Raw genomic sequence first — 20,971 nt, 5'->3', positions numbered from 1 at the left:
CGCCGAAGGCGCCACTGTATTATATAGGATTCCACCCCGATACATTGACCTTGACTACCACTGACCACTCGTGCTACTGGACACTCTCGCAACAAGGGGTGGTGACATAATGGCACAAGCACAGGCCTGGACCCCTTACAACAGCCTCACTAAGCCTCCCACCAACCTGAAGGAGGCCATTGACTGGGTCCTCAGGGTAACTGGTAGGGATGGTAAGAAGAATGAGAAGACGGCGCCGGCGGCGCCGCCAAGCACTAGCAATGCCCCCCGTAAGTCAATAGCACTGTACTGTACCCACACGACCACACAGACTGTTTGTGCTACCTGGCCAAGGCAATAAAGGACCTACTGTATGACGCCAAGGACCCGGGGTCCCCTGGTCCCAGCCAACAGAGGTACTGGGACACATTACTCCTAGACCAGGAGAAGACATTAGTGCTACCAGTGCTCACGGACCTGGGACTCCTTGGTGATAGCACTAGTGCTGCTAGGGATACCTGCGCCGGTGGCACCGAGGTCATAAAGGCACTGATAGACCACTTGGCACTGGGACTACAGAAGTGGGTTGGGTGGAAGGAAGGGGATACTTGTTGTCTTAAGGGAACAGAGGGTATAGGAGGGCAGTGTAAATGTACTGCTAGTAGTGGTGGTGCCGGTTGTTGTGGTACCGGTGGTAGAGGTACTACTACCTGTCATGAATGTGACAAGTGTGGTACCAGTTCCAGTGGTGGTGCTGACCAAAAATGCTACCTCTCGGCCTATTGCAAACCCACTGCTCAACCCAGTGGTGACTCCTACTGGCCCACCATATCAGGTGACTCCACTAAGGTCCACCTCCTGGCCCGTATTTTCCTAGGGTCAGTATGCCTCATCTGGAGTGGACTCAGTCAGTTGGGGTTCCTGACGTGCAACGCTAAGGGCAGCGAGAGAAGGTGGGAGGAAAGTAGTTTGAACAACATAGAGAATGCTGAGAATAAGGGACTTGCATCATTCATGGCGGCCATGGGCTATGACCTGGATAGGATTAAAAATGGGACTGGATACGTCGTGTGGAAAATACTTGCGGGTAAAGATAAGAAAAATAGCATCCCGTGGAAAGAATTTGCCTCGTTAGGTGACAAGACTGGTGGTAAGTCCACCTCCTCTGTAGTACCAATGTGACCCAGATAGTGTAGCTGAGTACTACAGTAGTATCTATGAGAATGCCAAGGAAGCACTGAAGAAGGACAATAAAACTGAATCCATCTGTGAGCAGTACCCCCTATTGGTACTCCACATCCTGGCAAGTGGGTACTTCCGGGCAGGTAGTGCCGGGGCCAAGGGAATAACTACTCTGCCGGCGAAGCCGGCCACTAGTGCTACAAGTGCCACTCCTGTCTCTAGGAAACCTAGGACCATCCGGGAAATCCTATACTGGCTCAGTGCATTGCCATATAGTCAGGGGTACAGAGAGCTGGTGGATAGGATGCAAGGAAAGATGGAGAGTGGCACACTCAATCTAGAAGGAGATAGCTATGACAAAAAGACAGAACTCAAGAGGGACTGTATTACCCACTACCTAATGGCCGCCTGTGGCTACTGCCCACTGGTGCTCATCGGTATCCAGGGGACCATAGAAAAGGAAGTCAAAGCAGATACACAGGCGCCGTCAGCAGGTGAGTAATATAGACAGTGATATAAGGGCGCCTTTGGCGCAACAGTGCACTAGGGGTAGTCATGTGGACTTATGGTGTTGTAGGTCCGGCAGGAGTTGCTGCTGCTCAGAGTACTAACAAGTGTCCCGAACACAAGAAAAACCCTCGTAGTGGGAGGTGCAACCTTGATGATATAAAGAAAAAGAAAGAAGAAGCAGCCAAGGCACAGCTGCAACAGCAACAGCAACAGCAACAGCAACACCAGAACAACAATGAACTCAAGGAAGGCCAAGTCTGCTACAGGGGGTACCACCTGGAAGTCTCCAAGTTTGGTAAGTACTCGTCACTACTAGTCACTGTCTAACACTCCCTTTAGGCCCCCTACATGGGATGTACGCCAATGGGCTCTTTGGCTTCCAGATGGACATGTCTTCCGCCCAGTGCCTGGACCAACTGAGGGTATATGTCTACCACTGCTTCTACCAGCTCTATTTCCTAAGGAAGCAATGCAAGGTGGGAGTGGCAGAGGACAAGAAGGCTGTTCTGGGCTGGAAAAGTTGTAGGTATGGTAGTGGAGTTTACATGGGTAGTGGCTATAATAAGGATAACCTGTGGATATGTAAGACGGAAGGTAGGTATACAGATGTAATATGCGCGCATGTGGAGATAGTACATGACAGTGCCCGTTACAGTGGCGCGCCCAGTACTAATATGGAGTAATGGTGTAGTAGGTGCGGGAGGAGAGACGCACACTAAGAAGTGTGGATTACAGAATGCGGCAGGTAGTAGTACTGCTGGTACTCAAATATCTCCTTTAATGTGCTTTTTGTGTGATGGAATTGGATCAATGGCATGCGGAAAGACAGTAGGAAGTGGTGTGGATAAGTATCCTCCAATAGAGGATCATATGAATTGTCCAAAGGGAGTTCTTGGACATTTTGGCGGTCCTCCAAAACACTGCCCGGTTCCTATGGGCTGGCAAGCCGAAAGTACAAGCACAAGCAGTGTTAATCACTTCAAAGGTACGTTCCAGTACTCTCTACAGTGCTACCACTGTACATACCACCACTCTATGGTACCCCTAAGGCACTGTATATGTATACTAGGGGCACCCCCTGGGCGCCACAGTAACCCTAGTGACCAATAGAGACTCATGGTGTATGCAGATTTGAACAATGGAAGCCATAAGCAGGCAAATCTACAATCTTCAGGTACGTCCCACAGTATATTACATGGACTAATCCTGTAGCAGGCCAGCAGAAGTATCCCGCCCACTGCACTGGGAGGACACTCTCGCTACTCCTGGAGTACTACTGTGATCCAGACAAGTGCCCGAGTGGCACTTTGGTGGTACTACTGAGACTACTGGCATGTATTACTCCCACGGTGCCACGGACCCTGGGTGACCTCTTTGGGTTCTATTACCATATAGTCTATATTGGGGGAAACAGTGCCAGTGGTGGAGAGGGAGTGTATGCTAGGTTGAAAGGAAAAGAGGAGGAATCTAAACTGTACATGATGTCTATTGGTGGTAATGATAAAGTGGTAGAGGCACTGACCAAGTGGAACGGTAAGTATACATACGGGTAGTAGTACTGGTCTAGTGCTATAGGGGCGCGCCGTATAGAGATAGCACCTGACAGTGTCGGTTACAGTGGCGCGCCGTGGTAGTCTATAGGGTAGTGACGTGGTGTAATGGAGTAGTACCACTGACAGTGACTCATGGTGGTGTAGATAGTGGAAGTGGATGTACTAGTGGTGGTAGTTGTGCAAAGGAGTCTCTCAAGTGCTTATATGGCAACGAAAAACAGTGTACGCCATTCTTATCTCCTCTGAGTGGCCAGCAGTATGGCCAGTTGAGTCCCGTGATGGCCGGGACCTACCTGTCATGGTTGGTCTATTTGATTGAAAAGTTCGAGGGGGGACTAGAGGATCTCAAGAAGGGGTTCCAGCAGATTAGTTGTACTAGCGATGGATGTCAGAGTAGGTTTCAATGCTCTAATAGCGCGCCGTATAGAGATAGTGGCGCCTTCGGCGCGACAGTGTAACAGGTGGCGCGCAACCTTATCATATGGATTCATGGTGTAGTAGGTCAGCAAGGGACTGGATGTGATAGCAGTTGCACTAGAGGAACCCATGGTAATACGTGCCCTGCAGGATCCGGATCAGCTGGCAGTGCAGTAGGTGGTAAAGGTGGTAGTGGTGTTGCTAGTAGCGGAGTCTGTGGGTGCGACTCTGTCGTATCATGTACCGGGGTACTACCGGTATTGTACAAGTATGGCTTTGGGTATGGTAATGTAACGGAGTTGCACAAGACAGGAGGTAAGTTGTAGTATAGTAGTATGGATAGTGTAGAGAGAGTGTAGCTGTAGTTTTGGTAAAAGTTTCACAAAAGTTTGGTACCACTTTTGCCGAAAGTTTAGTATAAAAGTAGTAGCACTTTTAATCAGAGTTTCACAAAAGTTTTGTGGTACTTTTGCTGAAAGTTCTATAAGGGCGCCTGAGGCGCAACAGTGCCCTAGGGGTATTAAATGGTGATGTAGGTAGTGAGAAGAAGTGTCACGAGTTCCTAAAAACACTAGAGGCTGTCCTCAAGGGTAATCACCTCACGACGGGCATCGGTGCTAGTGGCCTCCACCACGAAATCAATAAGCTCATCTACACCACCAGGCTCCCCTGGATCTTTGTGCTTACCATAGCCTGGCTAGTAGCAGTACTCTACCTTGCATTTGGTGCCATATGGCCATTGGACTGGACACATATGAGGTCGCATTGTAGAGGATTGTTCAGGAAGGGTAGTCTGAGTCCATGGGAGATACTGATGGTGGGAAAGAAGAAGGGAAGGGGGATATTGGAGTATTTTGGTGGGAGGTAGTGGCGCCTTCGGCGCAACGGTGTCTCTAGGGGCAGTAGCTGTGTTCGCGGGTCCATTAGTGGCGGCATTAGTTGATAGTAATGGTGAATGCAGTGGTGGGAGCAAAATAGTAGTGGTTGTTCCCCTAGGGGCATTAACTAGAAATAATGTAGATAAAGCACATGGTTACCATATAGAGTCAATTTTCCGTGTTTTACCCGACGTTGATGGGGTTGGGTAGTGAGGTAGTGTATAGACAGTGCTTTCAGGGCGCGCCGTAAGAGATAGGGGCTGGCAGTGTAACAGTTGGCGCGCAACAGTGTCCCCAGGGGCAGTCATATGTAATATCCGTAATGAGATTGGGGCATCAACATTTGTCGATGTTTAGTTGTAACCTTAGAAAAAGTTTAGTAGAAATGTAGTAGCACTTTTGGCAGGGGTTTCATAGAAAAGTAGTGGCATTTTGGTAAAAGTTTCATAGAAAAGTGGTAGCGGTTTTGGTAAAAGTTTCACAGAAAAGTAGTAATAGTTTTGGTAAAAGTTTCACAGAAAAGTACTAGCGTTTTTGCTAAAGGTTTCAGAGAAAAGTACTAGCGTTTTTGGCAGGGGTTTCACAGAAAAGTAGTGGCACTTTTGGCAGGGGTTTCACAGAAAAGTAGTGGCGTTTTTGGCAGGGGTTTCACAGAAATGTAGTAGCAGTTTTGGTAAAAGTTTCATAGAAATGTAATAGCAGTTTCGGCAAGGTATTCATAGAAAAGTAGTAGCGTTTTTGGCAGGGGTTTCACAGAAAAGTAGTGGCATTTTGGTAAAGGTTTCACAGAAAAGTAGTGGCATTTTGGTAAAAGTTTCATAGAAAAGTAGTGGCAGTTTTGGTAAAGGTTTCAGAGAAAAGTAGTAGCTGTTAGGGGTGGAGTAATGGTGTAATCCTGTAGTAGGGGTTGGAGCACAGAACAAGAGATGTCACGAGTTCCTAAGCACGCTGAAGGGTGTCCTAGATGGCCAGCACCTCAAGACAGGCATCACTGCTAATGGGCTCCACCACGAAATCAATAAGCTCATCTACACCACCAGGCTCCCCTGGATCTTTGTACTGACCTTAGCCTGGCTAGTGGCGGTGCTGTACCTAGCATTTGGAGCCATATGGCCACTGGACTGGACACATATGAGGTCGCATTGTAGGGGATGGTTCAGGGAGGGAAGTCTGAGTCCATGGGAGATCTTGATGGTTGGTAAGAAGAAGGGGAGAAGCATAGTGGAGTATTTTGGTAGAACATAGTGGCAAAATAGTGGCGCCTTCGGCGCGATAACTAGGGATAATGTAGATATGTTCATCAAAGGTTACATGGAAGTTTAGTATAAAAGTAGTAGCTGTTAGGGATGGTGATGTGGATAAGGTTACAGAGTGTTTTCTTAGAGTTACGTAGCACTGTTAGTAATGGTTTAGTAGTGATTTTAATAAAATTTTGTCGTATATTCAGTCAAAGTTAAGTACTGGTTTTGGTAAAAGTTTCACAAAAGTTTGGTGGCACTTTTGCTGAAAGTTCTATAAGGGCGCCTTCGGCGCAACAGTGCCCTAGGGGTAGTAATAGTGTAGTAGGTACACATAAGAAGTGCCACGAGTTCCTGGGAACACTAGACAAGGTACTAACAGGGGATCACCTCAAGAATGGCTCCAAAAAAGGCCTGCACTATGAAATCAACCAACTCATCTACACCACCAGGCTCCCCTGGATATTTGTTCTCACGGTAGCGTGGCTAGTAGCGGTACTGTATCTAGCATTTGGTGCCATATGGCCACTGGACTGGACACATATGAGGTCGCATTGTAGGGGATGGTTCAGGAAGGGTAGTCTGAGTCCATGGGAGATACTGATGGTGGGCAATAAGAAGGGAAGGGGGATATTGGAGTTTTTTGGTGGGAGGTAGTGGCAAAGTAGTGGCGCCTTCGGCGCCATAACTAGGGATAATGTAGATATGTTCATCAAAGGTTACATGGAAGTTTAGTAGCAATGTTAGTAAAGGTTCCATAGAAGTTTAGTAACATGTTTGGCAGGGGTTTCACAGAAATGTAGTAGCGTTTTGGCAGGGGTTTCATAGAAAAGTAGTAGCGTTTTGGCAGGGGTTTCACAGAAAAGTAGTGGCATTTTGGTAAAAGTTTCACAGAAATGTAGTAGCGTTTTTGGCAGGGGTTTCATAGAAATGTAGTGGCGTTTTGGTAAAGGTTTCATAGAAAAGTAGTAGCGGTTTTGGCAGGGGTTTCATAGAAAAGTAGTAGCAGTTTTGGCAGAGGGTTCACGGAAAAGTAGTAGCGTATTTGGCAGGGGTTTCACAGAAAAGTAGTAGCGTTTTTGGCAGAGGGTTCACAGAAAAGTACTAGCGTTTTTGGCAGGGGTTTCACAGAAAGGTAGTAGCGTTTTTGGCAGAGGGTTCACAGAAAAGTAGTAGCGTTTTTGGCAGGGGTTTCACAGAAAAGTAGTAGCGTATTTGGCAAAGGTTTCATAGAAAAGTAGTAGCACTTTTGGTAGAGGTTTCAGAGAAAAGTAGTAGCATTTTGGTAAAAGTTTCAGAGAAAAGTAGTAGTATTTTTGGCAGAGGTTTCAGAGAAAAGTAGTAGCAGTTTTGGCAGAGGGTTCACAGAAAAGTACTAGCAGTTTTGGCAGAGGTTTCACAGAAAAGTAGTGGCATTTTGGTAAAAGTTTCATAGAAAAGTAGTAGCGTTTTTGCTAAAGGTTTCATAGAAAAGTAGTAGCGTTTTTGCTAAAGGTTTCATAGAAGAGTAGTGGCAGTTTTGGCAAGAGTTTCACAGAAAAGTAGTGGCATTTTGGCAAGGGTTTCATAGAAAAGTAGTAGCGTATTTGGCAGGGGTTTCATAGAAAAGTAGTAGCATTTTGGCAGGGGTTTCACAGAAAAGTAGTAGCATTTTGGTAAAGGTTTCATAGAAAAGTAGTAGCAATGCTAGTGAAGATTCGTAGAAAAGTAGTAGCAGTTTTGGCAAAGGTTTCATAGAAAAGTGGTAGCATTTTGGCAGGGGTTTCGTAGAAAAGTGGTAGCAGTTTTGGTAAAGCATTCACAGAAAAGTAGTAGCAGTTTTGGTAAAGCATTCACAGAAAAGTGGTATCTCTTAGGGGTATTAAGTGGATATGATTACAGAGTGTTTTCATAGGGTTACGCGGTAGTGATACTAGGTATACATAGGGTTACCGGTAGTGATACTAGGTATACACAGGGTTAGACAATAGTGATACTAGGTATACACAGGGTTAGACAATAGTGATACTAGGTATACATAGGGTTAGACAATAGTGATACTAGGTATACACAGGGTTAGACAATAGTGATACTAGGTATACATAGGGTTAGACAATAGTGATACTAGGTATACACAGGGTTAGACAATAGTGATACTGCGGTATACACAGGGTTAGACAATAGTGATACTGCGGTATACACAGGGTTAGACGGTATTGTAGAATTCTAGTGGCATCTGAGGAATATTCAAGTAATCACATTAGAAAAAGCCTAGTGATACCGCTAGTATATTGTAGTAGTGCTTCATGTGAAGGTTGGGTAACTTTTTGCTGTATTTTCAACAGCAGGTACACCTAAAACTGGCTATCCCTTGGGTGGGTTTTCAACAGTAGGGAAACGTAAACCTGGCTATCCCTTGGGTGGGTTTTCAACAGTAGGTACACGTAAAACTGGCTATCCTTTGGGTGGGTTTTCAACAGCAGGTACACCTAAACCTGGCTATCCTTTGGGTGGGTTTTCAACAGTAGGGAAACGTAAAACTGGCTAACGTTTTTGTATATAGTAGTACAAGGTTACATGAAAAGTTCATAAAAGTTTGGTGCCAATGTTGACAAAACTTTGGTAGAAATGTAGGGGCTATTCGGGGTAGGCTAAAGGAAACATAGTTAGTCAATGCTGTCACCTGGCTCTAGTGACGTTTACACATTGGTAGTCAATGCTGTGACCTGGCTCTAGTGACGTTTACACATAGTTGCCAATGCTGTGACCTGGCTCTAGTGATGTTTACACATAGTTTCCAATGCTGTGACCTGGCTCTAGTGACGTTTACTCATAGTTAGTCAATGCTGTGACCTGGCTCTAGTGACGTTTACACATAGTTAGTCAATGCTGTGACCTGGCTCTAGTGACGTTTACACATAGTTGCCAATGCTGTGACCTGGCTCTAGTGACGTTTACACATTGGTAGTTCAGCGTTTACACATTGGTAGTCAATGCTGTCACCTGGCTCTAGTGACGTTTACACATTGGTAGTCAATGCTGTGACCTGGCTCTAGTGATGTTTACACATAGTTAGTCAATGCTGTCACCTGGCTCTAGTGACGTTTACACATAGGTAGTCAATGCTGTGACCTGGCTCTAGTGACGTTTACACATTGGTAGTGTAATTCTTTAGTTCCATTTTCAGTAAAACTTTGGTACTACTTTTGATAGGGTTTTCCAAAAAGTCCGGTTAGGGTTTGTTGATACTTTTTATTGAATGTTTGAAGGTGTTCGGGGTTCTCTTCAGGCTAGTGATTTCAAACAGTGGTTTTGTGAAGTATATTTTGGGTTTATGTAATTTGCTGTAAATGAGTTTTCTCGTGTAATTATTTGGAGTAATGCAGTATGTTTATTAAATATTCCATGAAAGATTAGCCTTATTGTGGCTAAATGTTTTGTACCATAGTTTGACAGTAGTTGCAGCAGAGGTTTTGTGGAGAAGTCGGTGTTTTTCAAGTGTTGATAGTGTGCACATTACCTGTGGAATCTTAACAGTGTTATCGACGCAGTTTTATGCGGCATTCAGTGGGGAGATATATTGGTCGCATATAGAGTATTTCTGTAACATTGGTACTTCACTAGTCTACATCGCCATCCTCTACGTTGTTACAACTGTGTAGGCTAGTGACTCTCTAGTTCCATGGATACAGCTACCATCTGGGCTTCCTGGTGTAGCCTCATGTAGTGGACAGCTTTAGTCACTGTATAGACACTACGTGTTACATCAAATGCCACTAGGGTGATATATGCCTCAGAAAAAATCTTACAAAGATGGATCAGCTGTCAGCGGCATAATATACCCACATCACCGAACACCTTCAAACATTCAATAAAAAGTACTATTAAAGATAATCAAACCTTTAAGAAAACCACTATTAAACCTTTAAGAAAACCACTATTAAACCTTCAAGAAACCACTATTAAACCTTTAAGAAATCACTATCAAACCCTAAAGAAATCACTATAATATCCTTAAAGAAACCACTATTAAATCCATAAAGAAAACCATATCAAACCCTAAAGAAATCACTATCAAACCCTTCAAGAAACCACTATTAAACCTTCAAGAAATCACTATCAAACCCTTAAAGAAATCAATATCAATCCCTAAAAAAATCACTATTAAATCCATAAAGAAAACCATATCAAACCCTAAAGAAATCAATATCAATCCCTTCATGAAAACCATATCAAACCCTTTAAGAAAACCCTATCAAACCCTAAAGAAATCACTATCAACCCTTAAAGAAATCACTATCAATCCTTTAAGAAATCACTATCAATCCTTTAAGAAACCACTATCAAACCCTAAAGAAATCAATATCAATCCCTTCAAAAAAACCACTATCAAACCCTTTAAGAAAACCCTATCAACCCTTAATGAAATCACTATCAACCCTTAATGAAATCACTATCAACCCTTAAAGAAATCACTATTAAACCCTAAAGAAATCAATATCAATCCCTTCAAGAAACCACTATTAAATCCTTAAAGAAATCACTATCAAACCCTAAAGAAACCACTATCAACCCTTAAAGAAAACCATATCAATCCCTAAAGAAATCACTATAAAATCCTTAAAGAAACCACTATTAAATCCCTAAAGAAAACCACTATCCATCCCTTCAAGAAATCACTATCAATCCCTAAAGAAAACCCTATGAAAACCTTCAAGAAACCACTATCAATCTTTTAAGAAAACCCTATCAAACCCTAAAGAAAACCCTATCAAACCCTAAAGAAATCACTATCAATCCTTTAAGAAATCACTGTCAAACCCTTCAAGAAACCACTGTCAAACCCTTTAAGAAACCACTATTAAACCCTAAAGAAAACCATATCAAACCCTAAAGAAAACCATATCAAACCCTAAAGAAATCACTGTCAAACCCTTTAAGAAACCACTATTAAACCTTCAAGAAAACCACTATCAATCCTTTAAGAAATCACTATCAATCCCTAAAGAAATCACTATCAATCCTTCAAGAAACCACTATCAATCCTTCAAGAAACCACTATCAATCCTTCAAGAAATCACTATCAACCCTTAAAGAAATCACTATTAAAAGTAGTACCAATGTTTTACTGCACATACAACTATGCATTGGCAGTAACTATGTGAAGACGTGTAACTTGTATGCCTCATAAAATTGCTACTCTTATCACTAAAATAGTGGTGAATGAGTGCTACTATTATGACTAGTTGTCTGTAATGCTAGGTAACGCGTGTTGGCTACTTGGTGTATTGCATGACTTTTTACTGTATTTATTTACAATCTCTAACACTACGTCGCCACTACTTCCTTCCGAAATACTCCACCAGTTCCATTCCTTTACGTCCCGTCATCACCTTATACCACATACATTGCCACTGGTGTTGTCCACCCCGTAACCAGTGTGACCTCATATGTGTCCAGTCCAGTGGCCATATGGCACCAAAGGCTAGGTAGAGTACTGCTACTAGCCAGGCTAAGGTCAGTACAAAGATCCAGGGGAGCCGTATGTCGTATTGGAGGGCACCGACCTGGGAGAGGAGATTGGTGAGGGGAGTGGTACTCTTTGTCGTGATCACTGCACCAAAACTCTATGAGTCCTTTACCAACATTGCTACGAAATTCCAAGCAATACACTCTGTAATCTCATCCATATACCACCCCCAACAGCTACTACTTTTATACTAAACATTCACCAAAACTATTACTAAACTTTTGTGAAACTTTTACCAAAGTTATACCAAACTTTCACCAAAGTTATACCAAACTTTTGCCAAAACTGCTACTACTTTTTTATGAAACCCCTGCCAAAAACGCTACTACTTTTATACTAAACATTCACCAAAATTATTACTAAACTTTTGCCAAAACTGCTACTACTTTTTTATGAAACCCCTGCCAAAAACGCTACTACTTTTATACTAAACATTCACCAAAATTATTACTAAACTTTTGTGAAACTTTTACCAAAGTTATACCAAACATTCACCAAAAGTGCTACTAAACTTCTGTGAAACTTTTACCAAAAGTGCCACTAAAGATCTATGAAACATTTATCACATCTAATGCCAAACCTCTACCTAAATCCTACTAAGCTTGTACTGAACGTACGACCCAAAATTTTAATAAAACCAGTACTAAACCTTTACTAACATTGCCACTATAACGCTATGTATACCTTATGAGTACCATTGGTCCTCTAACTCTACCACTAGACTGCTCCACATTACTACCCCCGATACTAACTACCACATTATAGCACTGTTGCGCCGAAGGCGCCACTAATTCACTGTCTCTACAATACTACCACTACGTCGCCACTACCTCCTCCCAAAATACTCCACCAGTTCCATTCCCTTCCTCCCCGTCATCACCTTATACCACATACACTGCCACTGGTGTGCTCCACCCCGTAACCAGTGTGACCTCATATGTGCCCAGTCCAGTGGCCATATGGCACCAAAAGCGAGATAGAGCACTGCTACTAGCCACGCTACCGTGAGAACAAATATCCACGGGAGGCGTATGTCGTATTGGAGCTTGCCGACCTGGGAGAGGAGGTTGGTGAGGGGGTGTTGGTCCTGGTCCTGCTGAGAGGGGTTCTCCTTCTGTTTGATCACTGCACTGAGACTGTCCAAGAATTGATGACACAGCTTCTTCCCACCCTTGTTATCTATACTATAATCTCCCTTCTCCTCCTCTTTCTGGTGGTACCCCTCCAGATTGAATGGGTTACCATAGCTGAAGCCATGTCTGTACAACACCGGCAATACCCCGGTACATGATACGATTGATTGGCATCAACACTGTCCACCGCCATTGTCACCATGATGTCCCTTCTTGCACTTATTGGGGTCACAGTTTCCCTTACATCCCCGGCATTCAATTTGCTTGAACTCACTAGCCAGTGATTCTAGTCCCCATTGAAGTGCATCTGATAGATATAGTACCCATGAGAGGTATGTGTTACCGAAGGTGGCACTCACTGCGGTATAGAGTTCACCGGTTAGGGGAGAGAGGTATTCTGAGTCCTTGGTCAGGGTCGAGAGGTTACTAGGAGTGGTAGGAGCGGTGGACAATGGAGCAGGACTACCAGTGTCTTTATCACCCTTAATCTTTATCAGCGCTTCTCCTACACTCCCTCTGTACTTCCCTCCATCATCGTCCTTCTTTGGTATCCACTCTATCTTCTTTACCTCTTCCCGTAACCCAGAGGCACACCAACCGCAAAAGTAGTCTTCATCTTCTTTTTTAGATGGGTCCTTGCTGTGTGCACATGTCGCCTCTCGTCCACTCTTGTTCATTCCCTTTTCCTTCTCTCCTACACCACCCCTGAAGAACCCAAAGACATCACCCAGTACCTGTGGTGTCGTAGCACTGAGAGCTGCTGTAACTCTCACTAGTGTATAGACACACGACTGCATCATGTCACCGTTACTGAAGAAGTACAGTAGACCATAAAGGCGTTTGCCGGTACAATCACTAATGCTGCCACTATAGAATTGCCCTCTGAAACCCATGGGCAATGGGCAGCACTGGCCAGAGCCATTACAATGTCCCAAGTGAGATGCGGCGGGTGGGTATGGCTGTTCGCTGTCATTGTTTCGTACTACGTCACAACTAAAACCTGGCAATCTGTCCTCTAGGAATGCCTGGAGGGGGGAGGGGAAGCCGTCCATGTATTGTTGGTGGCACTTGTCACAGTACTTGGACTGTGGCTGTCGGCCACATTTCTCGCTGTGTTTTGTACATCCAGGGCACTTGGGAGAGGTGCAGATGGATATGAGGTCTTCTATGTCATTGAGGAGTTTGGTGTACTCCTGTGGTATCTCTAGCCTTAATACGACTTTCATATTTTCTTTCGCAGTCTTTTGTTTTTCTATTTCACCTTTTGCCCAGCCCTTTATTAGCTCCAGTACCTCCCTTACTCCACTGATAGCAGCACTTATCCTGTCCTTGCCACTACTATAGTCTTTGTCGTACTCCTTTGAAGCAGTTGCTACCTGATGTAATGACCCAGGACCACTATCCACTAGTATATGCAGTGCTCCTTTATCACCACCACCATTATTCGTCAGCGCCTCTAGTTTCTTCGTAGCCTCCGCTAGTTTCCCAGTCAGCCCATCCTTCTTCACCGCATCCTCTAGTTTCGTCTTAGCCTCCGTTAGTTCTTCCTTCACCTTCTCTATAGCCTCCGTCTTCTTCCCTTCCAATGCCTCCTGGGCATTACCCAATTGTACCACCACCTCGCCAATCTTTTCCAATAGTGCTTTAGCTTTTTCCTCCTCTGATTTCCCCTTAGACACTACTTTTCCTAATCCCTCCTTTACCTTCCCCACCCTCCATTTCCTATCATGATCCATGGGGTTACACCCCAGGCACATCCAACTAACTGCATCCTTCCCAAGCACCCCATTACCATACCTACACTCCCGCCACTTCCCTCCCATAGCAACTTTCACTGCACATTGCTTCCTAAGGAAATACAACTGGTAGAATAGAGCCCTAATGTAGTGAACCACCTGGTTGTATGCTTGGATATCAACTGATGGGTAGGTGAAGGAGAAGTGAGAGTTGGAGTACAGGGAGTGAATGGCAGGTTCTTTAGTGCTGTCAGTGCCTTTAGTGGTACTATGAATTCCACCCTGGATACCTATGAGCACCAGTGGGCAGTACTGGGTCACTGCTTGGAAGTGAGCAAACAGGTTAAATTCATGGACCGTAATGGGATGGGTACGGCCTGTTTGGTGAAAGGCGAGTGTTGGTGTTTCATTGTCATTGTCTCCGGGTTTCTGTGTCACTTCTCTTAGTCTATCCTTACCATGCTTCAGTATCAATGGGTATGCCGTACTATAGGGCAGTGCACTTAGCCAGTATAGGATCTCACGGATGGTCTTGGGAGTCGTAGGAGTATTGCTCTGGGTACTACGCTTTTTCTGCAATCCAGTGAAATAGGCACATGATAGAATATAGAGCTTGTACAAGGCACCACATTTGTTGATGTTTTCCTCAGTTATGCTGGTGGTACCATTATTGAATACAGTAGCCTTGCTGCAAAATGCACCCCTGTCTACGGTATGTATATATCCAGCATAGTTCATACCAGCCGGATTTCTGAATGTATTAGCATTGTTGTCATGGCCATGGGCATTACTATTATTACCAGTATCCGGGAATCCCAAATATAACATACCCCTAAACCCATCCCATATAATAGCATCCCACCTATTTCTAGGACCACTATTATTAATCATACCCCTTGGGAACCCTAGGGCCTGTAACCATTGGGATAGTGTACCGTCATCTAGACCACTACCGTCCAAAATGTGATTGTTCCACCGAGGACTACCCTTGGCCCACTTCCCGGTCCAATACATATAAGTAAGTCCGCTCCAGATGAGGCATACTGAGCCTAGTAGGATCCGGGCACAGTGGTGACGGCGATTACTGGCTGTGCCATCAAGCAGGCCTATGATATTTTTATCACCAGGTAGTATACCACTGAGGTCATTCCATATAGGTTGTCGGTATGCCTGGTTCGTTCCACCTACGTATGACTCGAAGCTCAATAAACCTCCATATGCCGACTGATACGAGTCCTTGTGTATGTGGCGTTCAAGCTTTTTCGTGTCGTCATTCTTGTCATTTACGACACAGCTACACTCCTTCTTACACGCCGTACACCTCCCATTACAACAACACTTGCAGCATTTGCCTGCTAGAGCGCATTGACACTCCTTGCCAGGACCTGTACAGGCGCCACCACTAGTACTACACTTACACTCTGCACTACCACCACTACACCTTGTACACTTCCTTCCCAGCGGTGTTCCTTCGTTGTCCGGGTTGGGCACATTCCATTTCATACATCCACATGTTTCACACGGCTTATTTTCCTCCACATCCTTGAGATACTTGCATTCCGGTTTATTGCCATGTTGATATCCATGGGCACCGACCTTGCACGTGCCATTGTCATCACACTTATCTATCCTACTCCACCCAACGAGTGCACTGAGTACCTGTGCCAACTGGTCTATGTAGGTCCGTACCACAGCGGCACCACCTAGTCCCTGGACTAGTGAGAAGAGTCCATTGAGGCACTCTGTGACTCGCTCTTTTGGGGGGCCTTTATTGGCGTCAGCGCCATTCTTAACATCACCTTGATAGCCTATAGGACACCATGAGGTACTGTATACCAGTGGTAGTACTAGAGAGTACTACTCTAGTACTAGGGTACATACCGTGGTACTCCAGTTCTACTGACTGCAGTAGGTCAGTCACTGCCGCCGCAAGGCCACATATGCATTCTGTACATGAGTGACTCCAATAGTACAGGGCGCGCATCCTAAGCACTGTGGCGCCGAAGGCGCCCTTTATTTTATACGGCGCGCATACTATCCATATGTCTACAGTAACGTACCTCCATTGTCCTTGTTCAGTGCCTTTCCATCCCTACCAGTTACCCTGAGGACCCAGTCAATGGCTTCCTTGAGGTTGGTAGGTGCGTCGGTTAGTGACGCCTTCGGCGTGAAAGTGCTTGCAGGGGCCATTGTCTGTACCTATAGGAGTACTCAGCAGTACTCACAGTGGTGTGGTAGTGGTCTGGCTATCGGGGTGGAATCCTATATATAGTGAGCGCGCCCGTATATTGGTGGCGCGCATACTATTCTATGGGATTCCAACAGGTACTGCCTTGGTGGTGATCCCGTTGTTACAGTGGAATCCCCTAGGAACGTGTCGCGCCCAGGGCGCCACCGTAATATATAGGATTCCACCCTGATAGTCACTACCACCGACTACCCGTGCTACTGGACACTCTCTCTCACCAAGAGGTGGTAACATAATGGCAGCACAGAGCTGGCAGCCCTACTCCTCACTCACCCAGGCTCCCACCAACCTGAAGGAGGCCATTGACTGGGTCCTCAGGGTAACTGGTAAGGATGGTAAGAAGAATGAGAAGAAAGACAACGCACTCCGTAAGTCAATAGTACACCCAGTAGCTCCCACATGACCACACAGACTGTCTGTGCTACCTCGCTAAAGCAGTGAAGGACCTACTGTATGACGCCAAGGACCCGGGGTTCCCTGGTCCCAGCCCTAGGAGGAACTGGGATGACATACTCCTGGACCAGGAACAGTCCATAGTCAAGCCAGTGCTCCAGGACCTGGGACTCCTTAGTGGTGGCAGCACTGGCACTAGGGCTGCCAGTAGTACCTGCGCCGGTGGCACCGAGGTCATAAAGACACTGATAGACCACTTGGCACTGGGACTACAGAAGTGGGTTGGGTGGAAGGATGAGCGAGATGATTGTTGTCTTAAGGGAGCAGGTGGAGAGAGTAAGGGTATAGGGAAGAAGTGTAAATGTGCTGGTGGTACTGGTGGTGGTGTTACCAATTGTTGTTCCGGTGGAACTGCTAGTCACGAGTGTGAAACGTGTGGTACCAGTGACAGCGCTTCCAACAAATGTTACCAGTCAGCCTACAAGAAGGATAAAGCCTTATGGATTGACATAGTCAGTGGTACCACTGGTAAGTACCCATTGGTAATCATGTGAAGTAATGGTGATGTAGGTGCCGGAGGAAGTGGAAGTGCTGGTAGTGCAGTGGGTGGTAAAGGTGGTAGTGGTGTAGCAGGTCCTCCTGCAGACCTAGTGAAAACCGCCCAGGGTACGTTATTGTAGCAGTACTACCGACAGTACTACAGAGGTCCACCTCCTGGCCCGTATTTTCCTAGGGTCAGTATGTCTCATCTGGAGTGGACTCAGTCAGTTGGGGTTCCTAACTAAGGAGGGGAGTGGTGGCAACAAGGAGAGGTGGAGCAATAGTAATCTACACGATGAGACTGTGAATCTCGGCTCATTCATGGCGGCCATGGGCTATGACCTGGATAGGTTGAATCAGGACAGTAGTGGAGGTAAGTACTGCCTAGGGTAGTCATGTGGACTTATGGTGTGGTAGGTAAAGGAAATGGAGAGTTTGTGCAAAAGTTACTATCCGGAACGGATATAAAGTGGCAGGAATTCAAAAATGGCGCAGACAAAAGTACGTTACCACCTCCTCAGTAGTACCAATGTGACCCAGATAGTGTAGCTGAGTACTATAGCACTATCTATGACAAGGCGAAGGAAGCACTGAAGAAGGACAATAAAACTGAATCCATATGCAATGACTACCCCCTATTGGTACTCCACATCCTGGCCAGTGGGTACTTCAGGGCAGGTAGTGCCGGGGCTAATAAGATCATGCTGGCGCCTTCGGCGCCTACTAAGAAAGAAGAAACTCCCTCTTCTAGGAAACCCCGTCACCCACGAACAATCCGTGAAATCCTATACTGGCTAAGTGCTCTGCCCTATAGTCAGGGATACTGTGGATTGGTGACAAGGATGCAACACAAGTATCCCCCAAAAGATGGAGTACCAAATGAAACAGTAGATCAGATAGAACTCTACGATACCAGTGCATCTAAGGCTAGTACCACTCTCCAGCGTAAGGATATTACCCACTACCTAATGGCCGCCTGTGGCTACTGCCCACTGGTCCTCATCGGGATCCAGGGGACCATAGAGAAGGAGGTGGACAAGGCACAGCCGGCAGCACAAGGTACGTGATATAGACACTGTTATAAGGGCGCCAGGGGCGCAACAGTGCCCTAGGGGTAGTCATGTGGAGTCATGGTGTAGTAGGTAGTAGTGGTGGTAGTGCTGGTACTGCTCAGAGTACTAACAAGTGCCCTGAACACAAGAAAAACCCTAGCGCTAAGAGGTGTAAACTAGGAAAGGATGCTGCCCAGGCATCGGCAGCTCCCCCGGCAGCTTCCGCCAACGGAGAACTCAAGGAAGGTGAGGTCTGCTACGGCGGGTACCACCTGGCAGTAAAGGATTTCGGTAAGTACCCTAGCAGTACCACTCCCTAACACTATGTGCAGGCCCCCTCCATGGGATGTACGCCAATGGGCTCTTTGGCTTCCAGATGGACGGCTCTCCCGCCCAGTGCCTGGACCAACTGAGGGTATATGTCTACCACTGCTTCTACCAGCTCTATTTCCTGAGGAAGCAATGCAAGGTGGGAGTGGAGAGTGGAGCTGTGCTGGGCTGGAATAGTTGTAGGTATGGTAGTGGAGTGAGTGGTAGCAGTACAAACGATTGGCGCTGTACTGCAGAGACCCAAGGTGAGTAATAAAGGGAGTAGTCATATGGAGTAATGGTGTAGCAGGTGCTGCTGGAAAGTGTAAGTGCATGGATAGCACCAGCACTGACTCGCCATTGATGTCATTCCTATGTGATGGACCAGGGAAACTGGTGTGTTTTGATACAGTGGGCAAAGGTGTGGATGATTATCCACCTATTGAAACGCATTGGACCACTAAGGATGATAATCCTAAAGGTCACTTTGGCACGCCAGACCTCAATTACCCCAAGTTGTGCCCTGTTCCAATGGGTTGGAGCGCAGAAAGTGGTAGTGGCAGTACTCAACAAAGAGAGAACCACTTCAAAGGTACGTCCCAGTACTATATGGCACCCCTAAGGCACTGTATATATACACTAGGGGCACCCCCTGGGCGCCACAGTAACCCTAGCGACTAACAGTGACTCATGGTATGCACAGATTTAACCCAGGGTACCCATAAGACAGAGCAACTTACAGGAGCTCAAGCAGGTACGTCCCACCCTAGTTCTATAAGGGCGCCTTGGGAGTCACATGGACTCATCGTGTAGCAGGTAGTGGTGCCGCTGGCACTTACCCTGCCCACTGCACTGGGAATACACTGTCACTACTCCTGGAGTACCACTGTGACCCAGAGAAGTGCCATGGCACCCTAGTGGTACTACTGAGACTACTGGCCTGTATTACTCCCACGGTGCCACGGACCCTGGGTGACCTCTTTGGGTTCTATTACTATATAGTCTATATTGGGGGAAAGAGTGGTGGTGCTGGAGAGCAGGAAGTTAACAAGGCCCTAGGGATATACGAGCAGGAATCTAAATTGCACATGATGTCTATTGGTGGTGATGCAGTGGTCGAGGCACTTAAGAAATACGGTGGAGATTGCAGTAACAAGAACGATACCTTGAAGTGCCTATATACATGCCCTAACAGTGCCCCTACTGGTCAATGCTCTCAATACCTCTCTCCTCTGAGTGGCCAGCAGTATGGCCAGTTGAGTCCAGCGATGGCCGGGACCTACCTGTCATGGTTGGTATATTTGATAGGGGAGTTCCAGGAAGGGTTGGATAAGTTGAAGGAGGATTATATGAAGGTGGATTGTAAGAGTGATGGGTGTACGGGTAGGTTTCAGTGCTATAGGGGCGCCTTCGGCGCGACAGTGTCATGTGGATTAATGGTGTAGTAGGTCCGGGAGGAGCTGCTGGTGGATGTGGCGGTGGACAGTGCCAAGCCGGAACCCATGGAAATAGAGACACATGCTGCTGTACCTCTGTCGTATCATGTACCGGGGTACTACCGGTGTTGTACAAGTATGGCTTTGGGTATGGTGATGTAGAGAAGTTGCACAAAGGTCCAGGTGAGTTATAGTACAGTAGTATGGATAGTGTAGACATAGTGCTATAATGGCGCCTTCGGCGCAACAGTGCCCTAGGGGTATTAAATGGTGGTGTAGGTACACAAAAAAAGTGTCACGATTTCTTGGAGACCTTGAAGAATGTAGAAGGCAGCAGCGAGTTCAAGAAACTCATTAACGAAATAAACCAGCTCATCTACACCACCAGGCTCCCCTGGATCTTTGTCCTGACCATAGCATGGCTAGTAGCGGTGCTCTACCTAGCATTTGGTGCCATATGGCCACTGGACTGGACACATATGAGGTCACATTGTAGGGGATGGTTCAGGAAGGGTAGTCTGAGTCCATGGGAGGTACTGATGGTGGGTAAGAAGAAGGGGAGGGGTATATTGGAGTTCTTTGGTAAGACATAGTGGCAAAGTGGTGGCGCCTTCGGCGCAACAGTGTCTCTAGGGACAGTAGCTGTGTTCGGGGGTCCATTAGTGGCTGCATTAGTTAAGAGTAATGATGCCTGGAAAATACCACTAGCGGTATTGCTAGGAATAGGTGGAGGGGCATTACTAGTAGCAGTAATGGTGAAAGCAGTAGTGGGATCTAAATAGCAAAAGTAGTGCCTATAGGGGCAATAACTACAAATAATGTAGATAAAGCAGATAGTAATCGCATGGTGACTATATA

General features: G+C 46.0%; 3 protein-coding genes across 3 annotated transcripts; 2 read left to right on the top strand and 1 right to left on the bottom strand.

Annotated features, from left to right (window-relative positions):
* The first annotated feature begins 49 nt into the window (after window positions 1-49).
* Window positions 50-6,453, top strand: BBOV_I000030 (variant erythrocyte surface antigen-1 beta subunit). The gene is made up of 15 exons (XM_051767526.1): window positions 50-269; window positions 311-1,129; window positions 1,167-1,655; window positions 1,739-1,811; window positions 1,938-1,966; window positions 2,011-2,265; window positions 2,366-2,656; window positions 2,801-2,845; window positions 2,887-3,204; window positions 3,369-3,617; window positions 3,726-3,956; window positions 4,178-4,498; window positions 4,539-4,604; window positions 5,424-5,753; window positions 6,086-6,453. Exons 1-15 carry the CDS (start codon window positions 110-112, stop codon window positions 6,412-6,414), a joined length of 4,005 nt encoding a protein of 1,334 aa, XP_051622934.1. The 5' UTR covers window positions 50-109; the 3' UTR covers window positions 6,415-6,453.
* A 5,609-nt stretch (window positions 6,454-12,062) lies between these two features.
* BBOV_I000020 (variant erythrocyte surface antigen-1 alpha subunit) lies at window positions 12,063-16,351 on the bottom strand. Its single transcript, XM_001608615.2, has 4 exons — window positions 16,196-16,351; window positions 16,017-16,082; window positions 12,580-15,943; window positions 12,063-12,513 (listed from the first exon to the last, which is right to left on the bottom strand). The coding sequence occupies exons 1-4, from the start codon at window positions 16,323-16,325 to the stop codon at window positions 12,093-12,095; spliced, it is 3,981 nt and encodes a 1,326-aa protein (XP_001608665.1). The 5' UTR covers window positions 16,326-16,351; the 3' UTR covers window positions 12,063-12,092.
* Window positions 16,352-16,588: 237 nt separating this feature from the next.
* On the top strand, window positions 16,589-20,736 carry BBOV_I000010 (variant erythrocyte surface antigen-1 beta subunit). Its single transcript, XM_051767550.1, has 13 exons — window positions 16,589-16,751; window positions 16,795-17,304; window positions 17,347-17,442; window positions 17,480-17,689; window positions 17,734-17,817; window positions 17,857-18,375; window positions 18,459-18,659; window positions 18,701-18,943; window positions 18,988-19,269; window positions 19,381-19,431; window positions 19,491-20,060; window positions 20,126-20,296; window positions 20,393-20,736. The coding sequence occupies exons 1-13, from the start codon at window positions 16,619-16,621 to the stop codon at window positions 20,704-20,706; spliced, it is 3,384 nt and encodes a 1,127-aa protein (XP_051622933.1). The 5' UTR covers window positions 16,589-16,618; the 3' UTR covers window positions 20,707-20,736.
* Window positions 20,737-20,971: the final 235 nt, after the last annotated feature.

The sequence above is a fragment of the Babesia bovis genome, chromosome 1 (assembly GCF_000165395.2).
Source record: "Babesia bovis T2Bo chromosome 1, whole genome shotgun sequence".
NCBI classification, from domain to species: Eukaryota; Apicomplexa; class Aconoidasida; order Piroplasmida; family Babesiidae; genus Babesia; species Babesia bovis.
This window is presented reverse-complemented; position numbering and strand designations above follow the sequence as displayed.